This window comes from Jaculus jaculus, chromosome 18 (genome assembly GCF_020740685.1).
Source record: "Jaculus jaculus isolate mJacJac1 chromosome 18, mJacJac1.mat.Y.cur, whole genome shotgun sequence".
In the NCBI taxonomy this organism is placed as follows: domain Eukaryota; kingdom Metazoa; phylum Chordata; class Mammalia; order Rodentia; family Dipodidae; genus Jaculus; species Jaculus jaculus.
The window spans coordinates 14,112,453-14,131,386 of record NC_059119.1 but is presented as its reverse complement, the minus strand read 5'-3'; the positions used below and the strand labels follow the sequence as shown (position 1 = coordinate 14,131,386).

The following is an 18,934-nucleotide window of genomic DNA, read 5'->3' as shown; positions in this document are numbered from 1 at the left end:
GATGAAAACACCACAAAAGTCCAATTAGCCCATTCTCTCTTTCTCTGTCTGCCCCCCCTCAAATGAATAAATAAAAAGGGCTAGAGCGATGGCTTAGTGGTTAAAGGCACTTGCCTTCAAAGCCAAAGGACATAGGTTTGATTCCCCAGGACCTACGTAAGCCAGATGCACAAGGTGGTGCATGCATCTGAAGTTTGTTTGCAGTGGCTAGAGGCTCTGGTGTGCCCATTCTCTCTTTCTCTCAAATAAAAGGAAAAAAAAATTCTCATTAGTCAATTATTATAATAAGCAGTTAACTGATAGGTGACATACATTCACACCACAAATACCAAACCAAGTGTGAGGAAGAATGAGGAATACTTAACGTAAATACCTTATGTACGTGAAGGTCTTAACAGTCTATTGTTTACGCATGCATGTTAAGTTCAGCATATGTGTTAAGTCCATTAAGTTCATGTGTATTAAGACTTCACAGTCTATTGTTGATGTACATATGTTTGGTATATAGGCTAAGTCTATTAAGTTTATGTATGATAAGATCTTCATAGTCTATTAATTAAAAAAAGTTTAGTAATGTTTTTGTTCTCAATCTGGAATACGGGTAGCATATTTTCCAAACTATTCTTCCCTGTATTGTTCTGAACTGAAGCCAACTGAAATGAAAATTCAGGGGAGACTCTGGAATGTAAAAGTGACCATCAGAAGGGCGCTGAGGTGAGAGGCAGACACACGTGGAGGTGTCTGCTGATACCAGCTGCACCTGCTCCCACCCACTCCGTGGTGGACTATTTTTCTCAATGTTACATCTACTGATTAACAGCAAACTGGGGCCCATATCCAGATGCAATCTTCTAAAAATGTCCTGTGCAAAATGGCAGCAGCTAGCCATATGCCTCTATTTATTTTGGGCTAATTTTATTAAAGTGAAACTACATGTTTATCATGAAGGTTACTTTGAAATAGGTACACACAGTGTAATGGATAGCTCAAACTAATTATGTATTACCTCACATACTTATTTTTGTGATGGGATAAAATATATTCACAATATTCAAGAATACATAGTAACTATTATCATCCTGCTTGAACTTCACCCTCCTAACCGGAATTTTGAAACCTTTGATGGTTATTTCTGTAACTTCCTTTGTGTTAAAATTTAAATCAATTTGAAAAATCAGTTTTTCAGTTATAGCCAATCCATATGTAATTTAATGGCTACTACATTGGATAGGGTAGAGATAAAACATTTGTTTTTGAGGCAAGCCCCATAGACTGGGCTTTTTTTTTTTTTTTTTTTTTATGTGAGAGAGTGAGAGAAAGAGAAAGAGAGAGGGAAAGAATTGGTGCACCAGGGCCTCTAGTCACTGCACTCAAACTCCAGATGCATGCGCCCCCTTGTGCTCACGCACGACCTTGAGTGCTTGCGTCACTTTGTTTTGTTTTGTTTTGTTTTGTTTTGGTTTCTCGAGGTAGGGTCTCACTGTAGCCCAGGATGACCTGGAATTCACTATGGGGTCTCAGGGTGGCCTTGAACTCATGGCGATCCTCCTACCTCTGCGTCCCGAGTGCTGGGATTAAAGGTGTGTGCCCCCACGCCCGGCTGCTTGTGTCACTTTGTGTGAGTCTTGTTTATATGGGATTTGGAGAGCCGAACATGATTTCTTAGGCTTTGCAGTCAAATGCCTTAACCACTAAGCCATCTCTCCATCCCAGAGATATAACATTTTTTTATTTTTTAAGTTTTGTGGCTTTCATTATTTAAAAAAATGTTTTTTGTTTATTATTTTTATTTATTTATTTGAGAGTGACAGACAGAGAAAGAGGCAGATAGAAAGAGAGAGAGAGAGAGAGAATGGGCGTGCCAGAGCCTCCAGCCATTGCAGACGAACTCCAGATGCATGCGCCCCCTTGTGCATCTGGCTAATGTGGGTCCTGGGGAATTGAGCCTCGAACTGGGGTCCTTAGGCTTCACAGGCAAGCACTTAACTGCTAAGCCATCTCTCCAGCCCAGATACAACATTTTTAATATCACAGATTTTTTTTTTAAATTACTGGGCATTGAATCTAAGGCCTCATGCCAGAAAGTTCTATTTGACAACACAGAAGAATTTCTTTACCAATAAAGCACTCCATCACAGTTCTACTCTGAAATCTGGCTGTGTGTGGACTTCCAGGTTCCCAGATGAACTCTGACCTGCGCACACCTCCTCACCCCAAGCCCTCCTTTCTCTTCATCCGCATCTGCAGTTGTACGAAGTCTTCTCCTACCACACAGAAGTCTTCCATCCCATAACAGTCATGTACTTGTTCCCTGGCTGAAACCTGACACGTCCAAACAGTATGCATGGGATGCTTCTATCTTGCATAGAATGAGTATTTACATTTGCTTATGAGATTAGGGAATAGAGATAAGATGGTTCTCATGCAAAATTCTCTTGGGCTCTGAGAGTTGAATCTCATTATCTGTTTTAAACAACAAAATAATTGTGTAGCCACAGTATCTTCCAGCAATTAAAAAAAAAAAAAAAAGAAAATAGTGAATCTTAGATCTTACAGACATGAGATTCTAGACCTGGCTGAACATGTAGTTGTTAGCTTTCTGATTGATTGTGCATTGGTATAGACCTGGCAGACTTAAGAGTTTATTTTGTCAGGTTTTCTTGATAAGAGTATGGTTCTGGGCTCAAGAGATGGCTTAGTGGTTAAGGCCTTTGCCTTCGAAGCCAAATGATCCGGGTTTGACTCTCCAGGACCCACATAAGCCAGATGCATAAGGGGTGCACACATCTGGAGTTTGTTTGCAGTGGCTGAAGGCCCTGGTGTGCCCATTCTGTCTTTCTATCTGCCTCTTTCTCTCTCTCAAATAAATAAAGTATAAAAAAGTATACTAAAAAAAAAAAAAAGAATATGGTTCTAAGGTTCCTATCTTGATAGAAGAGAGCAATAACAATACAAATAATAAGCCTCTGAACCCAGGACTCACGGAAGATAAGGTTACAGGATGAAGGAATACATCTGCTCATGGCTGGGTTGGTGTGTGGATGCTTAGCAATGTCGTGTTTATTAACATGCCGTCAATTCTAGGGTAATTAAGGACAGGGGAACCATGCTAATGTAATAGATGGTGGAAATTATTTTTTTAGCCACAAATGTAAGGACTTTTGCAATTTGGGCCTGTAAGAAGGTAATCATTATTGCTGGTGTCTGGTTGCCCATTTAACCTCTTCTCATGTCTTATCATTAAGAGAGAAGCTAGCTGTCTAACTCCTGAGTGGCGGAAGGAGGAACTGGGCTTTGATGGTGGCAATAAAAGTGATTCTTCTTAGCACAAAAATACCTGTTAGTTGTATGTGTTAGTGACACAGGGCACATTCTCTTTCTTTACAAGAACATCAGAGGTAGTTTGTAGCTCTTTCAACATGGACTAGGATAAAAGGATTTTTGTACACATATCTGTATTCCTCTTCCCATTCTACACTTACATCATGAAATCGTTTTGAAAATCATCTTGCAGAGAGGAACCCGGCTATGGACACTCAAAGGATGGGGTGGGGCTAGCACTAGCCTCCTGTTATAACATGTCCCCTTGTTCCCACGCAAGACACGTATCCTCTTCTCCCAACGTTGGGGTTAGTTCAGGGTGGCCAACGCTGGCGGTCTCACATCACTTATAGGCTGGTACCCTCTGGAACCATGGCATGTAGCCACATTGTATGTGAATAAACCCTCTGTTCTCAGAGCCTGGCATGTGTTAGCCAACAGTTTACACAGCGACAGCATTCAGAATATTTTTAGTTCCAAAGTTCCCACAAATAGGAAAAAAGAACACAGAGAAATAAAAGTTAAAGTATCTAAGAAAGGCAAGAGAAAAACAAGAAAAACTTGTGACAGAATTTTAAAACCATCCTGGAAAAGTTTTTCCTCATGAACTATTTATTTTAGCTTTTATTAAGTAAAGCATATTAATCTTTTAAATATTTTATTTGTTCATTTATAAGCAGAGAGGGAGAGAGAAGAGAGATAGACAGAGAATAGGCACACCAGGGCTTCCAGCCACTACAAATGAACACAAAATACATGTGCCACTTTGTGCATCTGGCTTTACGTGGGTAATGGGGCATTGAACTCAGGCTGTTAGGCTTTGTAAGCAAGTACCTTAACCACTGAGCCATCTCTCCAGCCCTTAAAAATACCTTTATTTATTTATTTGTAGGCAGAGACAGGGGGAGAAAATGGGCGCACCAGGGCCTCCAGCTGCTGCAAAGGAACTTGAGATGTACATGCCACTTTGTGCATTCAGCTTTACATGGGGAATAGAACCTGGGTTGTTAGGCTTTGAAGGCAAGTGCCTTAACTGCTGAGCCATCTCTCCAGCTTAGATAAAGCATATTTGAGTATGTACACACACACACACACACACACACACACACACACAGTTCATTATCTGAAACTCAAAACCCTTCTAGTTCCTTCCTCCACTTAGCTGTGTCCTAAACTTACAAAACTGGGAGGAGGAACCTGTTTACTCATTAGCATGGACCAGTCCCTCTAAGATTAAGAAATCCATGCTATTCTCTCACTTCCCTCAGTGGAAAAGACTGGTGCATTGGATACCAGCAATACTTTCCTAAATCCAGGAGGCACATATAATATTCAAATCTATTTTGTATTTTATAAAAAAAATGATTTTCTTTGCTTTAAATGTCAGGGAATGGGGCTGGGGGGATGGCTTAGCAGTTGGAAATACTTGCTTGCAGAGCCTGATGGCCTGGGTTCAAGTCTCCAGGGCCTATGTGTAGACAGATACACAGAGTGAGTGGCACATGTGTTTGGAGTTCGTTTTGTAGTGGCACCACGTCCTGGTGTCCCCATCCCTCGCTCTGCTTGCAAATAAACAAATCAATATAAAAATCAGGGAAATCTGGGCTGGAGAGATGGCTTAGTGGTTAAGCACTTGCCTGTGAAGCCTAAGGACCCCGGTTTGAGGCTCGGTTCCCCAGGTCCCACGTTAGCCAGATGCACAAGGGGGCGCACGCGTCTGGAGTTCGTTTGCAGAGGCTGGAAGCCCTGGTGCGCCCATTCTCTCTCTCTCCCTCTATCTGTCTTTCTCTCTGTCTGTTGCTCTCAAATAAATAAATAAATAAATTAAAAAAAAATCAGGGAAATCATACCAGGAATAGATGGTTAAGACCCTATTGTGGAACTCCACATACTTGGGCTGCAAAGTCACTGAGAAACCCTGCTGGAGCTGAGCTGATAACCTCCATGTAGACCAGCTGACAGAAAGCTGGAACAAGCCATGCTGCATGCAGTTCAATAGGAGAGAGAGAAATCACCAGTGAAGATACCCACCAGTGGACACTGCAAGCCTTATATTTGGCCAGCCAGGCCAAATGAGCCAATGGGTGCAATAGTGACATGTCTGTTATGGGGGAAACTAATGGTCCTCAAATTTAACTGGAGGCCTACTCCATGGGAGGGAATATATCTCTAATACTGAAAACCTACAATAGGGGTAATCATGAGCCCTAGGGGTGTAATGTCTGCTGCTTTCTGGCTAAATGTATATACTATGCTTATCAAACTGCCCAGTAAGCACTTATCTTAATGTTCATACCCATATATTAATGTTACTCTCACTTTTGATTAGAGAACCTTCTATTTTTAGATGGCAGTGACCTTGGGATGACTCAGGAGGCACCATGGTGCTGAGAAGTGACAGAGGAGCGCTCAGCACTGCAATATCTCTATCACACCTTCTAAGGCTCAGGGTCCATTGCAGAAGAGGGGGTGGAAAGAATGTAAGGGCCAAAGGAAGGGTAGAATTCCTTACAACGTGCTCCCCCCAGACACAAAATGGTCTGGATATCCATGACCTCACAGTGCCTGACACTACCTACACAAGACCATCATAAGAGGAGGAAAAGATCATGACATCAAAATAAAAGAGAGACTGATTGAGAGGGGGAGGGGATATGATGGAGAATGGAGTTCAAAGGGGAAAGTGGGGGAGGGAGAGCATTACCATGGGATATTGTTTATAATTATGGAAGTTGTCAATAAAAAAGTATTTAAAAAAAAGAAAAAAGGTCAGGGAAATCAGAAAAGCTAACATTAAGAAAATAAAAATAAGGAAGTGAGGATGTGGGTGGAGTGGTAGGAACAAAGACTTAATACTACTGATGGAATATAAATGAATGTCGCCACTATAGAAATCAGTATGGAAGATTCCTCAAAAACTTAAAACTAGATACGACAAAACGTTAAACTATGATTCTGCTTCACCTCCTCAAGGCATAAACTCAAAAGAATCACATTGCACTTGCTATAGCTGTACCTGTGTGTTTATGTGGTACTGTTTACTATAGCCAGGTTATGGCATCAGCTTAGGTGCCTATTAACAGATGAATGGATAATAAAGTCATGTTTATATACACTGGAGTTTTGTTCACCAATAAAGAACAAAAAATCACATCATTTTCATGTTGTCTCTTACATGTGGGGTTTGGTGAAGATAAAGTAAGAGGGAGACCATTAGCAATGTGGAGGGACAATGGGGAGTGAGGGTAAGAGGGACAGATATGATCAAAGCACATCACAGACATGTATGTGAGATCGAGTATTCCACAACTGTACAATTAAGATATGTCAATAACAACAGAGAAGAGGTGGTACTTGATAACCCAATCTCCCCTTGTCTAATAACAGTTAAAGGCATTTTGATCTATGAATTTAAGCATTAAAAGTTCTTTAAAGTGGCGTACGAAGCCAGCTATGGTGGGGCACCTATACTTCCAGCACTGGGACACGGAGGCAGGAGGACTGAGAGTTTGAGGCCAGTCTGGGACATAGTGAGCTGGAAGTTAGCCTGGACTATATAGTGAGACTGACTCAAAAGCAAAGCATTATTTAAGACCACTGCTACTGAGTTTACTAAATGCTACTCTTCAGTTTATAACTACTCCTATAATGTTCTAAACTTTGGCCCTTAGAAATGTCACACCCCAATCTACTACTAGAGAAGTTGGGTAGACATCCCAAAATTCTGAGATACAGAAAAAGCAGGGCTATTCAGCTGTCAATTCAACAGGCAATCAAATATAATCCTTCTTATTACATTCTAATTTATTTTTCTACATTCAGTTTAAGAATAACCTTATTTTTTAAAAAAATTTTGTTTTATTTATTTGAGAGCGACAGACAGAGAGAGAAAGAGGCAGATAGAGATAGAGATAGAGATAGAGAGAGAGAGACAGAGACAGAGACAGAGAGAGGAGAGTGAACGCGCCAGGGCTTCTAGCCACTGCAAATGAACTCCAGATGCGTGTGCCCCCTTGTGAATCTGAAGAATAGCCTTATTTTTTAAAAATACATTCATTTCTGTATGAAAACCACAAGTTTTTGGCAAGTTGTTGGTATTAGTCATTATTTCAAATAAAACTTAGTTTTGTTTTTTTTTTGTTTTTTTGAGGTAGGGTCTCACTCTAGCCCAAGCTGACCTAGAATTCACTATGCAGTCTCTGGTTGGCCTCAAACTCACAGCGATCCTCCTAACTCTACCTCCTGAATGCCAAGACTGGAGGCCCACCATGACCAGCAAAACTTAGTTTTAAACAACATAATAGCTTGCCTAGCAAGCACCAGGCTCTGGGTTCAGTCCTCAGCACTAGAAAAAAAAAATCAGTAAAAATGAGTGTTATAAAAACGTAATATATGGAAGCTCTTATCTGTTTTGATTGTTGCATTTAGTCATTGCTTTTTTTCTAATACTGATGGACCACTTGACATTTAAACTTTTTTTTTTTTAATTTGAGAGCGACAGACACAGAGAGAAAGGCAGATAGAGGGAGAGAGAGAGAATGGGCGCGCCAGGGCTTCCAGCCTCTGCAAAAGAACTCCAGATGTGTGCGCCCCCTTGTGCATCTGGCTAACGTGGGACCTGGGGAACCGAGCCTCGAACCAGGGTCTTTAGGCTTCATAGGCAAGCGCTTAACCGCTAAGCCATCTCTCCAGCCCGACATTTAAACTTTTTTTATAAGCACACATTAATTATACATAACGTGGGTTTCATCATGACACACACACACACACACACACACACACATCTTGTGTCGTTTGATCATATTCAACCCCCATTACTCTCTTATCCACTTCCCAGTTTTGCTGATTCCTCTTCCTCTTCCCACCCAGTCTTCCTTTTGCTTTCCTGTTGTACTTTACACAGGAAGAGAACATTCAACTTTTAGACTGTTACCAATACACAAAAAACTTAAACAGGGGGCTGGGGAAATGGCTCAGCAGTTAAAGGTACTTGCTTGCAAGCCCACTGACCTGAGCTCAGCCTTCTTCAGTGCCTGCATAAGCATGGATGCAAAGTAGTGTGATGTGTGTAACCCCAATGTGCCTGTGGCGATGGAAGGCAGGGCAAGAAGTGCCCCCCAAAAAAAGGTGGAAGGAAAGGAGAAATTTGAGGTTGTCCTCCACATATACCATGGCATAGACATGTCCATACAAACATATGCATGCACAAAACAAACAATAAAAATTAAAAAAATTTAAAAACCCTACATAGAATGAACTCTCTAGGTAATTCATAAACAACAAAATAGGGCCTATTATTCTATCACTTTAAAGAGATTTTTTTTTTTTTTTTTTTTTGGTTTTTCGAGGTAGGGTCTCACTCTGGTCCAGGCTGACCTGGAATTAACTCTGTCATCTCAGGGTGGCCTTGAACTCATGGCAATCCTCCTACCTCTGCCTCCCGAGTGCTGGGATTAAAGGCGTGTGCCACCACGCCCGGCTAAAGAGAATTTTTATCTAAGATCTGGGTGTGGTGGCACACGCCTTTAATCCTAGAGGTAGGGGGATCATTGTGAGTTTGAGACCACCCTGAGACTACATAGTGAATTCCAGGTCTGCTTGGGCTAGAGTGAGACCCTACCTCAAAAAAGCAAAAAACAAAGCGAAACAAAAAACAAGAAAAAAAAGGAATTGTTATCCAAAAATCAGAGAATATAGAAGAAAACATCGGCACAACAGATATATAGCTAATGGTCCCTTGTGTGCATGTTTAATTATTTTAGTGAAATCTGATTTAGTAACATCTTACTGCATAGAGGACACACTTTTATAATCCCCCAGCTCCTTTTCTATTAGCAGTTTATACAAAGAAGACAACCTGACTTCTGAACAACCGAATGCTACTTGTCTAAGTTAAACCACTTGAGTCCATGGGGAACAGAAAGTCATAGGCCTACTCTCAGAGCAGTGCCGAATTAAAAGACAGCAGAATTCGGAGAATAATTACTTCTAGTTTGTCGGGATTCAGAGAGTCATCGGACCCATTTCAAGATGTCATGGCTGAGCTGACACTGAGGACTTTGACAGGAAAAAACAGGGGAGAGGAAGAAGGGAGAAAGGCATCTTAGAGGAAAGGCAGGCAGCAGGGTGCAGGGAAGAGGAAGTTCAGGAGGTAGGTGGGGCATTTGGCATTTAAAACTTGGGCCTTTACTAGGGACTTTTTCTACATCAGATCCAATTCTTTTTAAAAAAATCTAATTAGTTAATTAACTAATTAGTGTGTGAGCATGCCAGAGTGGACACCGGAAGCACACACTACTTGTGCCACTGCGTCATTGCATCTGGCTTTACGTGGGGCTGGGGAGCTAAACCAGCAAGCACCTTTAACCACCGAGCTACCTCCCCAGCCACAGATCCCATTCTTCAAAGCAGGGTTAAAAAGAGGGGTGGGGCTGGAGAGAGGGCTTAGCAGTTAAGGTGTTCGCCTGTGAAGCCTGAGGACCCATGTTCGACTATCCAGGTTCCATATAAGCCAGATGCACAAGGTGGCGCATGCATCTGGAGTTCCTTTGTAGTGGCTAGAGGCCCTGGTGCACCCATTCTATCTGCCCCCCCATCTCTTTCACAAATAAAATATTTTTTAAAATGTCCAAGGAAGTGGTGGAAGGGGCATTAATAACAGCTGTAGGTATCAATGAGTGTCAAGGGCAACGAGAGAAGAGTGAGCCAAAAAGACACAAGTCGAGATGCTATTTTAGGGGACTACTCAGTGTCCCTACTGGGCAGAGCCACACTGGAGCCTGAGATGAAAGGAAAAACCAGCCATACTATCTAAATTTTTTTAATATGCTTATCTTGGATTTTTGGTATTAACTTTGCTTTTTATTAATAGGGCATTAAAATATTATTCAAATGCATTTTGTATTCACAGTACTTAGAACTCCACTGGGTTTATTTAACCCAAGTGTAAGCCAGGGAACATCATTTATACAAAAATTGACATTCTAGTGGTTAAACTTACGCCATAAAAAAGCAAAACAGGGGCTGGAGAGATGGCCCAGCGGTTTGAGGCACTTGCCTGCAAAACCTAAGAACCCATGTTTGACTCTCCAAATCCCACATAAGCCAGATGCACAAAGGTGAGACAAGCACCAGGTGGCACATGCCCACTAGGTAGTGCAAGTGTCTGGAGTTCAATTGCAGTGGCTGAGGTCCTGGTGCACCAATTCTCTATCTCTCTCTTTCTCTCACTCTCACTATAAAAAAAAAGGAAAACAGATTCATATCTAGTATGATTTTTTTGTTTTGTGTGTGTTGCATGCATGGGCATGTGTGCAATATGGTGAGGCCAGAGAAGAGCACTGGGTATCTCATCCATGTTTCCTCGAGATGGAGTCTCTCACTGAACCAGTGCTCTTAGTTTTGGTCATATTGGCTGAGCAGCCCCAGTGAGTGTCTGGTCTCCCATATTCCTGTGGTTTCCCATAGGAAGGAGGCTAAAGGTGTGCGTGGCCATGCCTAGCTGTCAACATGAGTGCTGGGGAGCGGACTCAGGCCCTCATGTTCATGTGGCAAGCACTCCTATTCATTGGGCCATTTCTCCAGCCCCTAGAACAGTGTTGAGGGAACAGAGAAGCCCTTTATTTAACAAAAAATTTCCTCAAGTGACTTTAATATTATAAAAATAAAAGGATGTTTAGTCTGAATGGAGGGAAGGAGCATAAGTTCAAACAGTGACAATGCCAATCAATAAAGTACTCCAGTATCTTGGTGGAATTTAAATGTTTTAATGTAACAGCTACATGCCAGATACTCAGTGAGCTCTTCAGCTGAAATAGCCTGTCTGCAAAGTGTTTGCATATTGTCTATTTCTTAGGGTTACCTAAGGAAAAATTTAGTTCCCAAAGTCCTCCCCACTCATCTTAACTTACCAAAGCTGTAAATTTACCTCTTTTTGGTGGCCGTACATGATATGTTAAATCATTAATGACCAGCTTAAAGTCATCAAGGAGAAGGAGGTCTATTCCTGTAGAGGCAGCAACTCGAACACCATCTGTGAAAATTTTAAATGAAACCTGTTACAGGATCATTATTGCTTAATAAAAGTCATGGAAAAAAATCCCAAAAACAGATTTAAAAAATGATCTCTTCTCTTTTGAATTTCAGTTAAAATTTGCCTCATCCCCAGTCTAAGATAAATGAAGTTTGGATTGTTTGATGCTCAGTGTTCCAGTCAAACCTGAAGACTGAACCACATGCTGTTTCTGAAACCACGTCAAGATGTGACGGGACTGCTCTTATCAAGCCACACGTGTCAGCTAGAGACCTAGGGTCATTGCAGAGCTGTGTGGACTCCCTACATTTATCATCATGGAGACTGGCTGAATATAATACCTGATGTTAAAAAAAAAAACCCAAAAAACAAAAACTAAGCTGGGTGTGGTGCATGCCTTTAATCCCAGGACTCAGGAGGTAGAGGTAGGAGGACTGCAGTGAGTTCAAGGCCATCCTGAGACTACCGAGTGAATTCTAGGTCAGCCTGGGCTAGAGTGAGACCCTACTTCAAAAAACCAAAAAACAAAAACAAAACAAAAACCTAGGAATAGCCAGGTGTGGTGGCGTATGCCTTTAATCCCAGCATCAGGAGGCAGAGATAGGAGGAATGCCATGGGTTCAAGGCTAACCTATACTACAGTGAGACCTTACTTAAAAAAAAATCAATTATACCCAATGTTTGCCAGTGTAAGTGGGTCTACTAATTATATTACTGGCTGAGTGTATAATACTTGATGTACAGAAATAAATACTTAAATCACAGAAATGTGGCAACTGTCACAACTGATAACTCCAAGTGAAGGGCACATGGATAGGTACTATAGTAGGCTTTCAAGTTTTCTGTAGCTTTGAAAATTTTTCCAAGTAAAAGTGAAAAAAAAAAAAATAAAACACTCAAATTAACAGATGTTACATCAAATGGGAGTTTTTAGTGCCTTATTCTATAGTCTTTTCCTATCACAGACTCTATTTTGGTAAACATTTATGTGAAAACATAAGATCTAAAAAAAAAAGGCTCTAATATTTTATGTCTCCAGAGATGAGAGCTCTGCTATTGGAAAATTTATTCTGCACTTAAGGTAACGATAAAAGGTTTCAATAACATAAAATGCGATTGCCAGCTCACCCTTGCCTGTGGCATCACAATGTGAGCTGCTTTTGAATGAGATTCCTTGTGAGCATACATCTGCTAAAACCAAACAATTATATTCTGAGAACCGCTGGGACCCAAATCACTGTCTCTTCTGTACTCGCTAAGCAAAAGATTACAGTTTCCGAGGTGAACAGCATGATAGTCTTTGTAGCACCCTGTGTGTGAGTCTGCAAACAGTGTGGGGGGAACGAATGAACAGAACTGTACCTGGTGAATAGATGGCAACTCTATCAATTCCCCGGTCCTCCTCTTGCAGCTGTCGTAAAAACACACCAACAGAGTCGGAGATAGGTTTCAGTGTGAACTGGCAGCGTTCACGCCGGGATGGTAGCCTCACAGATATCACAGGTAACCCATTTTGATAAACCACTGTCACATCTGAGCAAAAAAGACCCACAAATATATGACAATTAGATTTTAATATAAGATGAAGCCATATTTAATATAAGTTGAAGCCACATTATTATTATTCCTACTGGACAGTTTTTTTTTTTTTTTTTTTTTTTTTGAGGAAGGGTCTCACTCTAGCTTAGGCTGACCTGGAATTCACTATGTAGTTTCAGGGTGGCCTCGAATTCACAGCGGTCGTCCTACCTCTGCCTCCCAAGTGCTGGGATTAAAGGCATGCACCACTGTGCCCAGTTTTGGAGAGGGTATTTCTATCATTATTATTAGTGTGGCTTAACATATTTCCAAGAAGGTTTAAGAATATGCCTCTTAGCTTTAGTTGAACATTTTTCTTGGAGCTGACTTAGGAAAGATCAAACAGATCACAGGAATTAATTTTTCAGGTATGAAAACATAAGCAAGGACTAGTGCCCTGATTTTTAAAAATATTTTATTTGCTTATTTGCAAGGGGGGGGGCAGAAAATGGACATATCAGGGCCTCTAGCCACTGCAAACAAACTCTAGATGCATGCACCAATTTATGTATCTGGCTTTACGTGGGTACTGGGGAATTGAACCCATGTTGTTAGACTTTGTAGGTAAGTACCTTAACTGCTGGGTCATCTCTCCAGCCCCGATAAACTTATAAAGAAATTTTAAATGAGGAAAGTACATTATATAGTCAATCCTTTTGTATAAACTCCAATTCCCACCTGCAGTCATTTTTCTTATGTTGAAAAACTTCCTTAAATATTTATTATTACACAAATACAATGGTATTAAATTCTTGCCACTTCTGTATGTCTGAAAGTTATTTCATCTTCACTCTTTTATGCTTTTTTTGAGGGTGGGTCTCACTAGCCAGTGCTGACTTGGAACTCATGGTGATCCTCCTACCTCAGCCTCCGGGTGGGACAAATGGTGAGTGCCATACCCACTTCACCTTCACTTTTTAAATTTATTTATTTATATGGGAGTGGCACACAGACACAGAGAGAAAGAGAAAGAGACAGAGAGGGAGAGAGAGAGAGAGAGAGAGAGAGAGAGAGAGAGAGAGAGAGAATGGGCACACCAGGGACTCCAGTCACTGCAAATGAACTCCAGACACAAGTGTCACCTTGTGCATCTGGCTAACGTGGGACCTGGGGAATCAAGCCTTGAACTGAGGTCCTTAGCTTCACAGGCAAGCACTTAACCACTAAGCCACCTCTCCAGCCCCTCACCTTTACTTTTGAAAGATATTTTTAGTATAAAAAAATCTAGCTGACAATTTTTTTCTTTTTAAAAAATGTTTTGTTTGCTTATATACTTATTTGAGACACAAAGAGAGAAGACAGAGAAAATGGGTGCGACAGGGCTTCCAGACTCTGCAAACGAGCTCCAGATGCATATGCCACCTCGCGCATCTGGCTTACATGGGTTCCGAGGAATAGAACGTGGGTCCTTAGGCTTTGCAGGCATGCCCCTTAACAGCTAATCCATCTCTCCACCTAAGAATTTTTTCCTTTTGGGACTTCAATGCTATGGACCTTTATCTTCTACAAGATCTTTTTATTTTAAATTTTTGAGAGAGAGAATGGTGTGTCAGGACCTTCACTCGTGTGAACGCATTGCAGACACGTGTGCCCCCTTGTGCTGCATGTGCAACACGGTGCTCTTGCATCACTGTGTCTGGCTATGTGGGACCTGGAGATTCAAACCTGAGTCCTTAGGCTTTGCAGGCAAGCACCTTAACCACTAAGCCATCTCTTCAGCCCTGTAATATCCTATAAATACCTTCTACATGTTTTTTCATTTCAGATATTAAAAATCTCTGGAAATTCAATTTATTTCTTGTTACTGCTTCCATTTCTCTTCACATTATGTAGACTTTCCCCTTCATTTCTAAGAATAAGGATCATAGTCATAATAGCTATTCTAACATTCTGGCTGGTAATTTCATCTTGACTGAGGTGGTGGAGGGTGTCTTTTTCTGCTTCTTCATACACCTAGTTAATTTGGTTGTTGGGTATGTATTTTGAATTGCTAAGCATCACATTTTTGTGATATAGTTAAGCTGCTTGCATATTTGATCCTTTCAAGACCTTTAAAATCTCTTAAGATAGAGGTAGAACAGCCTTTATTGTGGACCCAGTTTGGCTCCACTTCCTAGGTGTCATTTTTCTGGGAGTCTCTACTGAAGGTGCATGTGTCCAGTGCATCTCGCCTCATGGGATGCTTCTTCAGATTGCAGGAACCCCTCTCTCCACAGCCCCATCCTCCCAGCACCACTGCCCAGCAGATCTGGCTGAAGGTCTGGCTCTGTTCCCTCTCCTTGTGGCTGTAGCCAGGAAGCTGCCTCAGGCTGTCAACTGAATTGTTTCCCCTTCTTTGGGATCATAAAATTGCCTGTTATCCAATCTCTGAAAACTGTGGTTCAGAATTGTTGTGTGTGTTCTACTTTTTTTATAGTAGGACAGAAATTCCCACAGCAGTTAAGGCTTCATGTATCCAGACACATCTGAATTTATGTAGGAAGTAAAAGAAACAGAGAACAAATTTTTGTCTTTTTCCTTCCAAAGACACAGTGTCTTGCTTTCCAAGGAACAGGCAGAATAATATAAACTTAATACACAGCACATACTACCTAAAATGTATAACATCTAAACACATATGTGAACAACACCTAGTCCAGGCTGACCTGGAATTCATTATGTAGTCTCAGGGTGGCTTTGAACTCATGTCAATCCTCCTACCTCTGCCTCCCAAGTGCTGGGATTAAAGGTGTGTGCCACCACACCCAGCCCTTTATTTTATTTTGAGGCAAGCCCAACAGACAGGCCTTTAAAAAAAAAAAAAAAAAAAAAACCAAACCAGAGGGAGAGGGGGGTGGAATGGCTCAGCAGGGCCTCCAACCACACTGCAGACATACCACCACCTGTGTGCACGTGTGGCCTTGTGTGCTCGCACCACTTAGTGTGTCTAGCTTATGTGGGACATGGACTTGAACAAGGGTCTTTAGGCTTTGCAGGCAAGTGCCTTTACCACTAAGCCATCTCTCCAGCCCTCCCTTTTCTTTTCTAGAAGAAGCCTTAGTCAATTTAGTGTTAACAGCTTCTGAAATGTGACTTTTTCTCCTTTCTACAGACAGTAATTCAATGGGATCATAAGATTAGGCAATTAAACTTATTCATATCATATGAGCTGGGCATGGTGGCGCATGCCTTTAATCCCAGCACACCTGGGAGGCAGAGGCAGGAGGATCACTGTGAATTCGAGACTACCCTGAGACTACACAGTGAATTCCAGGTCAGGCTGGACTAGAATGAAACCTTATCTTTAAAAACCAAAAAACAAAACAAAACAAAACAAAAAACAAAAAAAAAACCCCAACCCCCCCCAAACAGAAAAAAAACAAAAACAAACAAACCACAAACAAACAAACAAACAAACAAAAACCCACCAAACAAACAACAAAACCCTTATTCATATGGCATTTTTACCTTATTTATCTTCTTTCTGTCTATGAAATAGGGCAACTAAACACAGATATAAAAAAGCAGACATAAATGAATTTAAATAAAAGATAGGAATCTCTTAGTATGATACAGCTAACATTACAATTTCATTAATGCATCAGTTTTAGAGGTAAGTGCCTAGAGGTAACTTTTAAAATAAGTGAGACAATTTCAACAGAAAACAGAGATCTTTTGAACCCAGTTTAACTTCTCCTTTAAAGAATAGGAAGCCTTTTGAATGAATAGAATGGGTGTTTGCTTTGGCAGCACATATGCTAAAATTGGAATGATTCAGAGAAGATTAGCATGGCCCCTGTGCGAGGATGACATGCAAATTTATGAAGTGTTCCATGTTTTTTAAAAAAAGAATAAGATGGGCTGGAGAGACAGCTTAGCAGTCAAAGCACTTGTCTGCAAAGCCAAATGACCCAGGTTCAATTCCCCAGGACCCACGTAAGTCAGATGCACAAGGTGGTGCATATGTCTAGAGTTCCTTTGTAGTGAGTGGCTGGAGGCCCTGGCATGCCCATTCCCTCTATCTGCCTCTCTCTCTCTTTCTTTCAAATAAATAAATAAATAAATAACTTAAAAAAAAAAAAAAGAACAAGAGAGCTTGCAGCAACTCTGTGTGGAATAACACATTTTAGAGCTGACAAACCTTTATGATAATAATGCTTTTGAAATAAATCCCCCGTGCTCTTTTCTCCCACACTAGATTGTAATGTGAATGTCAGATTTGAGAAGAACAATTACCAAAGTTCCTAAAAGTTAATAACACACAAAATAAAAAGCTGGTTGAAGAGAACAGTCACAATGGGCATTTGCAACAATGGCCATGGCTGCTACTAATCTCTAGAGAGAATTATTCTGTTCAAGTTTCACCAAGTGGCTTTAACTTTGATTTTCACATTAATAAAAAGACATAACCTAAATACACTCAAAGTATGGTTCAGAGAAACTCAGAAATTACAGGGCAGACACCATGAACACTTAAGAGGCAGATGTGACATCAGATTGAGGTACAGAAACAAAATGAACTGTGCAAATTAAGAGTAGTGCAGGAGGGATGGAGAGATGGTTCAGTGGTTAAGGCATTTGCCTGCAAAGCCTAAGGACCTGAGTTTGATTCCCCAGTACCCATGTAAAGCCAGATGCACAGAGTGGCACATGCATCTGGAGTTCATCTGCAGTGGCTAGAGGTCCTGGCACATCCATTCTTTCTCTTCCCCCTTCTCTCTCTGATGATAAATAAATAAATTTTTTTAAAAAAATCTTAAGAAAAAAAAGAGTAATGCAGGAAATATAAACACTGAGAATGAAGTCTGGGATATATGGGGAGGACAGGACAAGAGTTAGTGGAGGGGAAGAGAGAAAGAAGAGAAAGGTAGGTCATAAAATACTAGTGTTTGTTATTTGGTCAAATGTTTAAAATAATTCCTGTAAAAAGAGAGTTTGGTTAAAGCAAAAAATAATATGTAAACTCTCCATAACCAGTATCACTTCATGACCATGGCAGTATCACTATGGAGGGATTATTATGAAAGGAAACTTGCAAACTAACGAAATACCTGTGAGTGTCATCTGCAAAGCTTTCTGGGGGTATATACATATATTTTTTAAAATATTTATTTTTATTTTTATTTATTTATTTGACAGAGAAAAAGGGAGAGAGAGAGAGAGAGAACGGGCGCACCAGGGCTTCCAGCCACTGCAAACAAACTCAACACGCGTGCACCCCCTTGTGCATCTGGCTAACGTGGGTCCTGGGGAATTGAACCTGGGTCCTTTGGCTTTTGCAGGCAAACGCCTTAACTGCTAAGCCATCCCTCCAGCCCTGGGGGTATATATTTTTAAATATTTTATTTATTTATTTGCAGGGGGAGAGAGAGAGAGAGAGAGAGAGAGAGAGAGAGAGAGAGAGAGGGAGAGAATGGGCACACCAGGGCCTCTTGCCACTGCAAATGAACTCAAAATGCATGCACCACTTGTGCATATGGCTTTATGTGGGTACTGGGGAATCAAACCCAGGTTGTTGGGCTTTGCAAGTAAGTATCTTTAACCCTTGAGCCATTGCTCCAGCCCTGGAGTTACTTTTTTTTGTTTGTTTTTTCAAGGTAGGGTCTCACTGTAGCCCAAGCTGACCTGGAATTCACTCTGTAGTCTCAGGGTGGCCTCAAACTCACGGTGATCCTCCTACCTCTGCCTCCTGAGTGCTGGGGCTAATGGCGTGCACCACCATGCCTGGCTGGAGTTACATTAAAAATATTATTTATTTTTATTTGAGAGAGAGAGAGAATGAGTGTGCCAGGGGTTTAGCCATTGCAAATGAACTCCAGATACACACGCCACCTTGTGCATATGGCTTATGTGGGTTCTGGGGAATTGAATCGCTTTTTGAATGTGCAAGTTTCCTTTGGTTTCCATTTTGCTGCACTTTCCTGGGTTTGTGACCTTTTTGTGCAGATCTTCCAGTTTTCATCCATAACTATTCTTGGGTATTCTAAGTGCTTCGTCCCAGGCCTCTGAGCCTCTCAACCCGTA

At 41.1% G+C, this 18,934-nt stretch overlaps 1 protein-coding gene and 1 non-coding gene across 2 annotated transcripts in view; one reads left to right on the top strand and one right to left on the bottom strand.

Annotated features, from left to right (window-relative positions):
* Mcu (mitochondrial calcium uniporter) overlaps window positions 1–18,934 on the bottom strand; it is a 193,302-nt gene that overhangs the window by 20,934 nt on the left and 153,434 nt on the right. Inside the window, exons 3-4 of the mRNA XM_045137719.1 lie at window positions 12,716–12,886; window positions 11,249–11,353 (exon numbers count right to left, since the gene is read on the bottom strand). Coding sequence (XP_044993654.1) covers window positions 11,249–11,353; window positions 12,716–12,886 — 276 coding nt within the window. The remainder of the gene's footprint in view (window positions 1–11,248; window positions 11,354–12,715; window positions 12,887–18,934) is intronic.
* On the top strand, window positions 16,645–16,751 carry LOC123455934. The gene has a single exon (XR_006634231.1). It is a non-coding gene; the product is annotated as a U6 spliceosomal RNA (small nuclear RNA).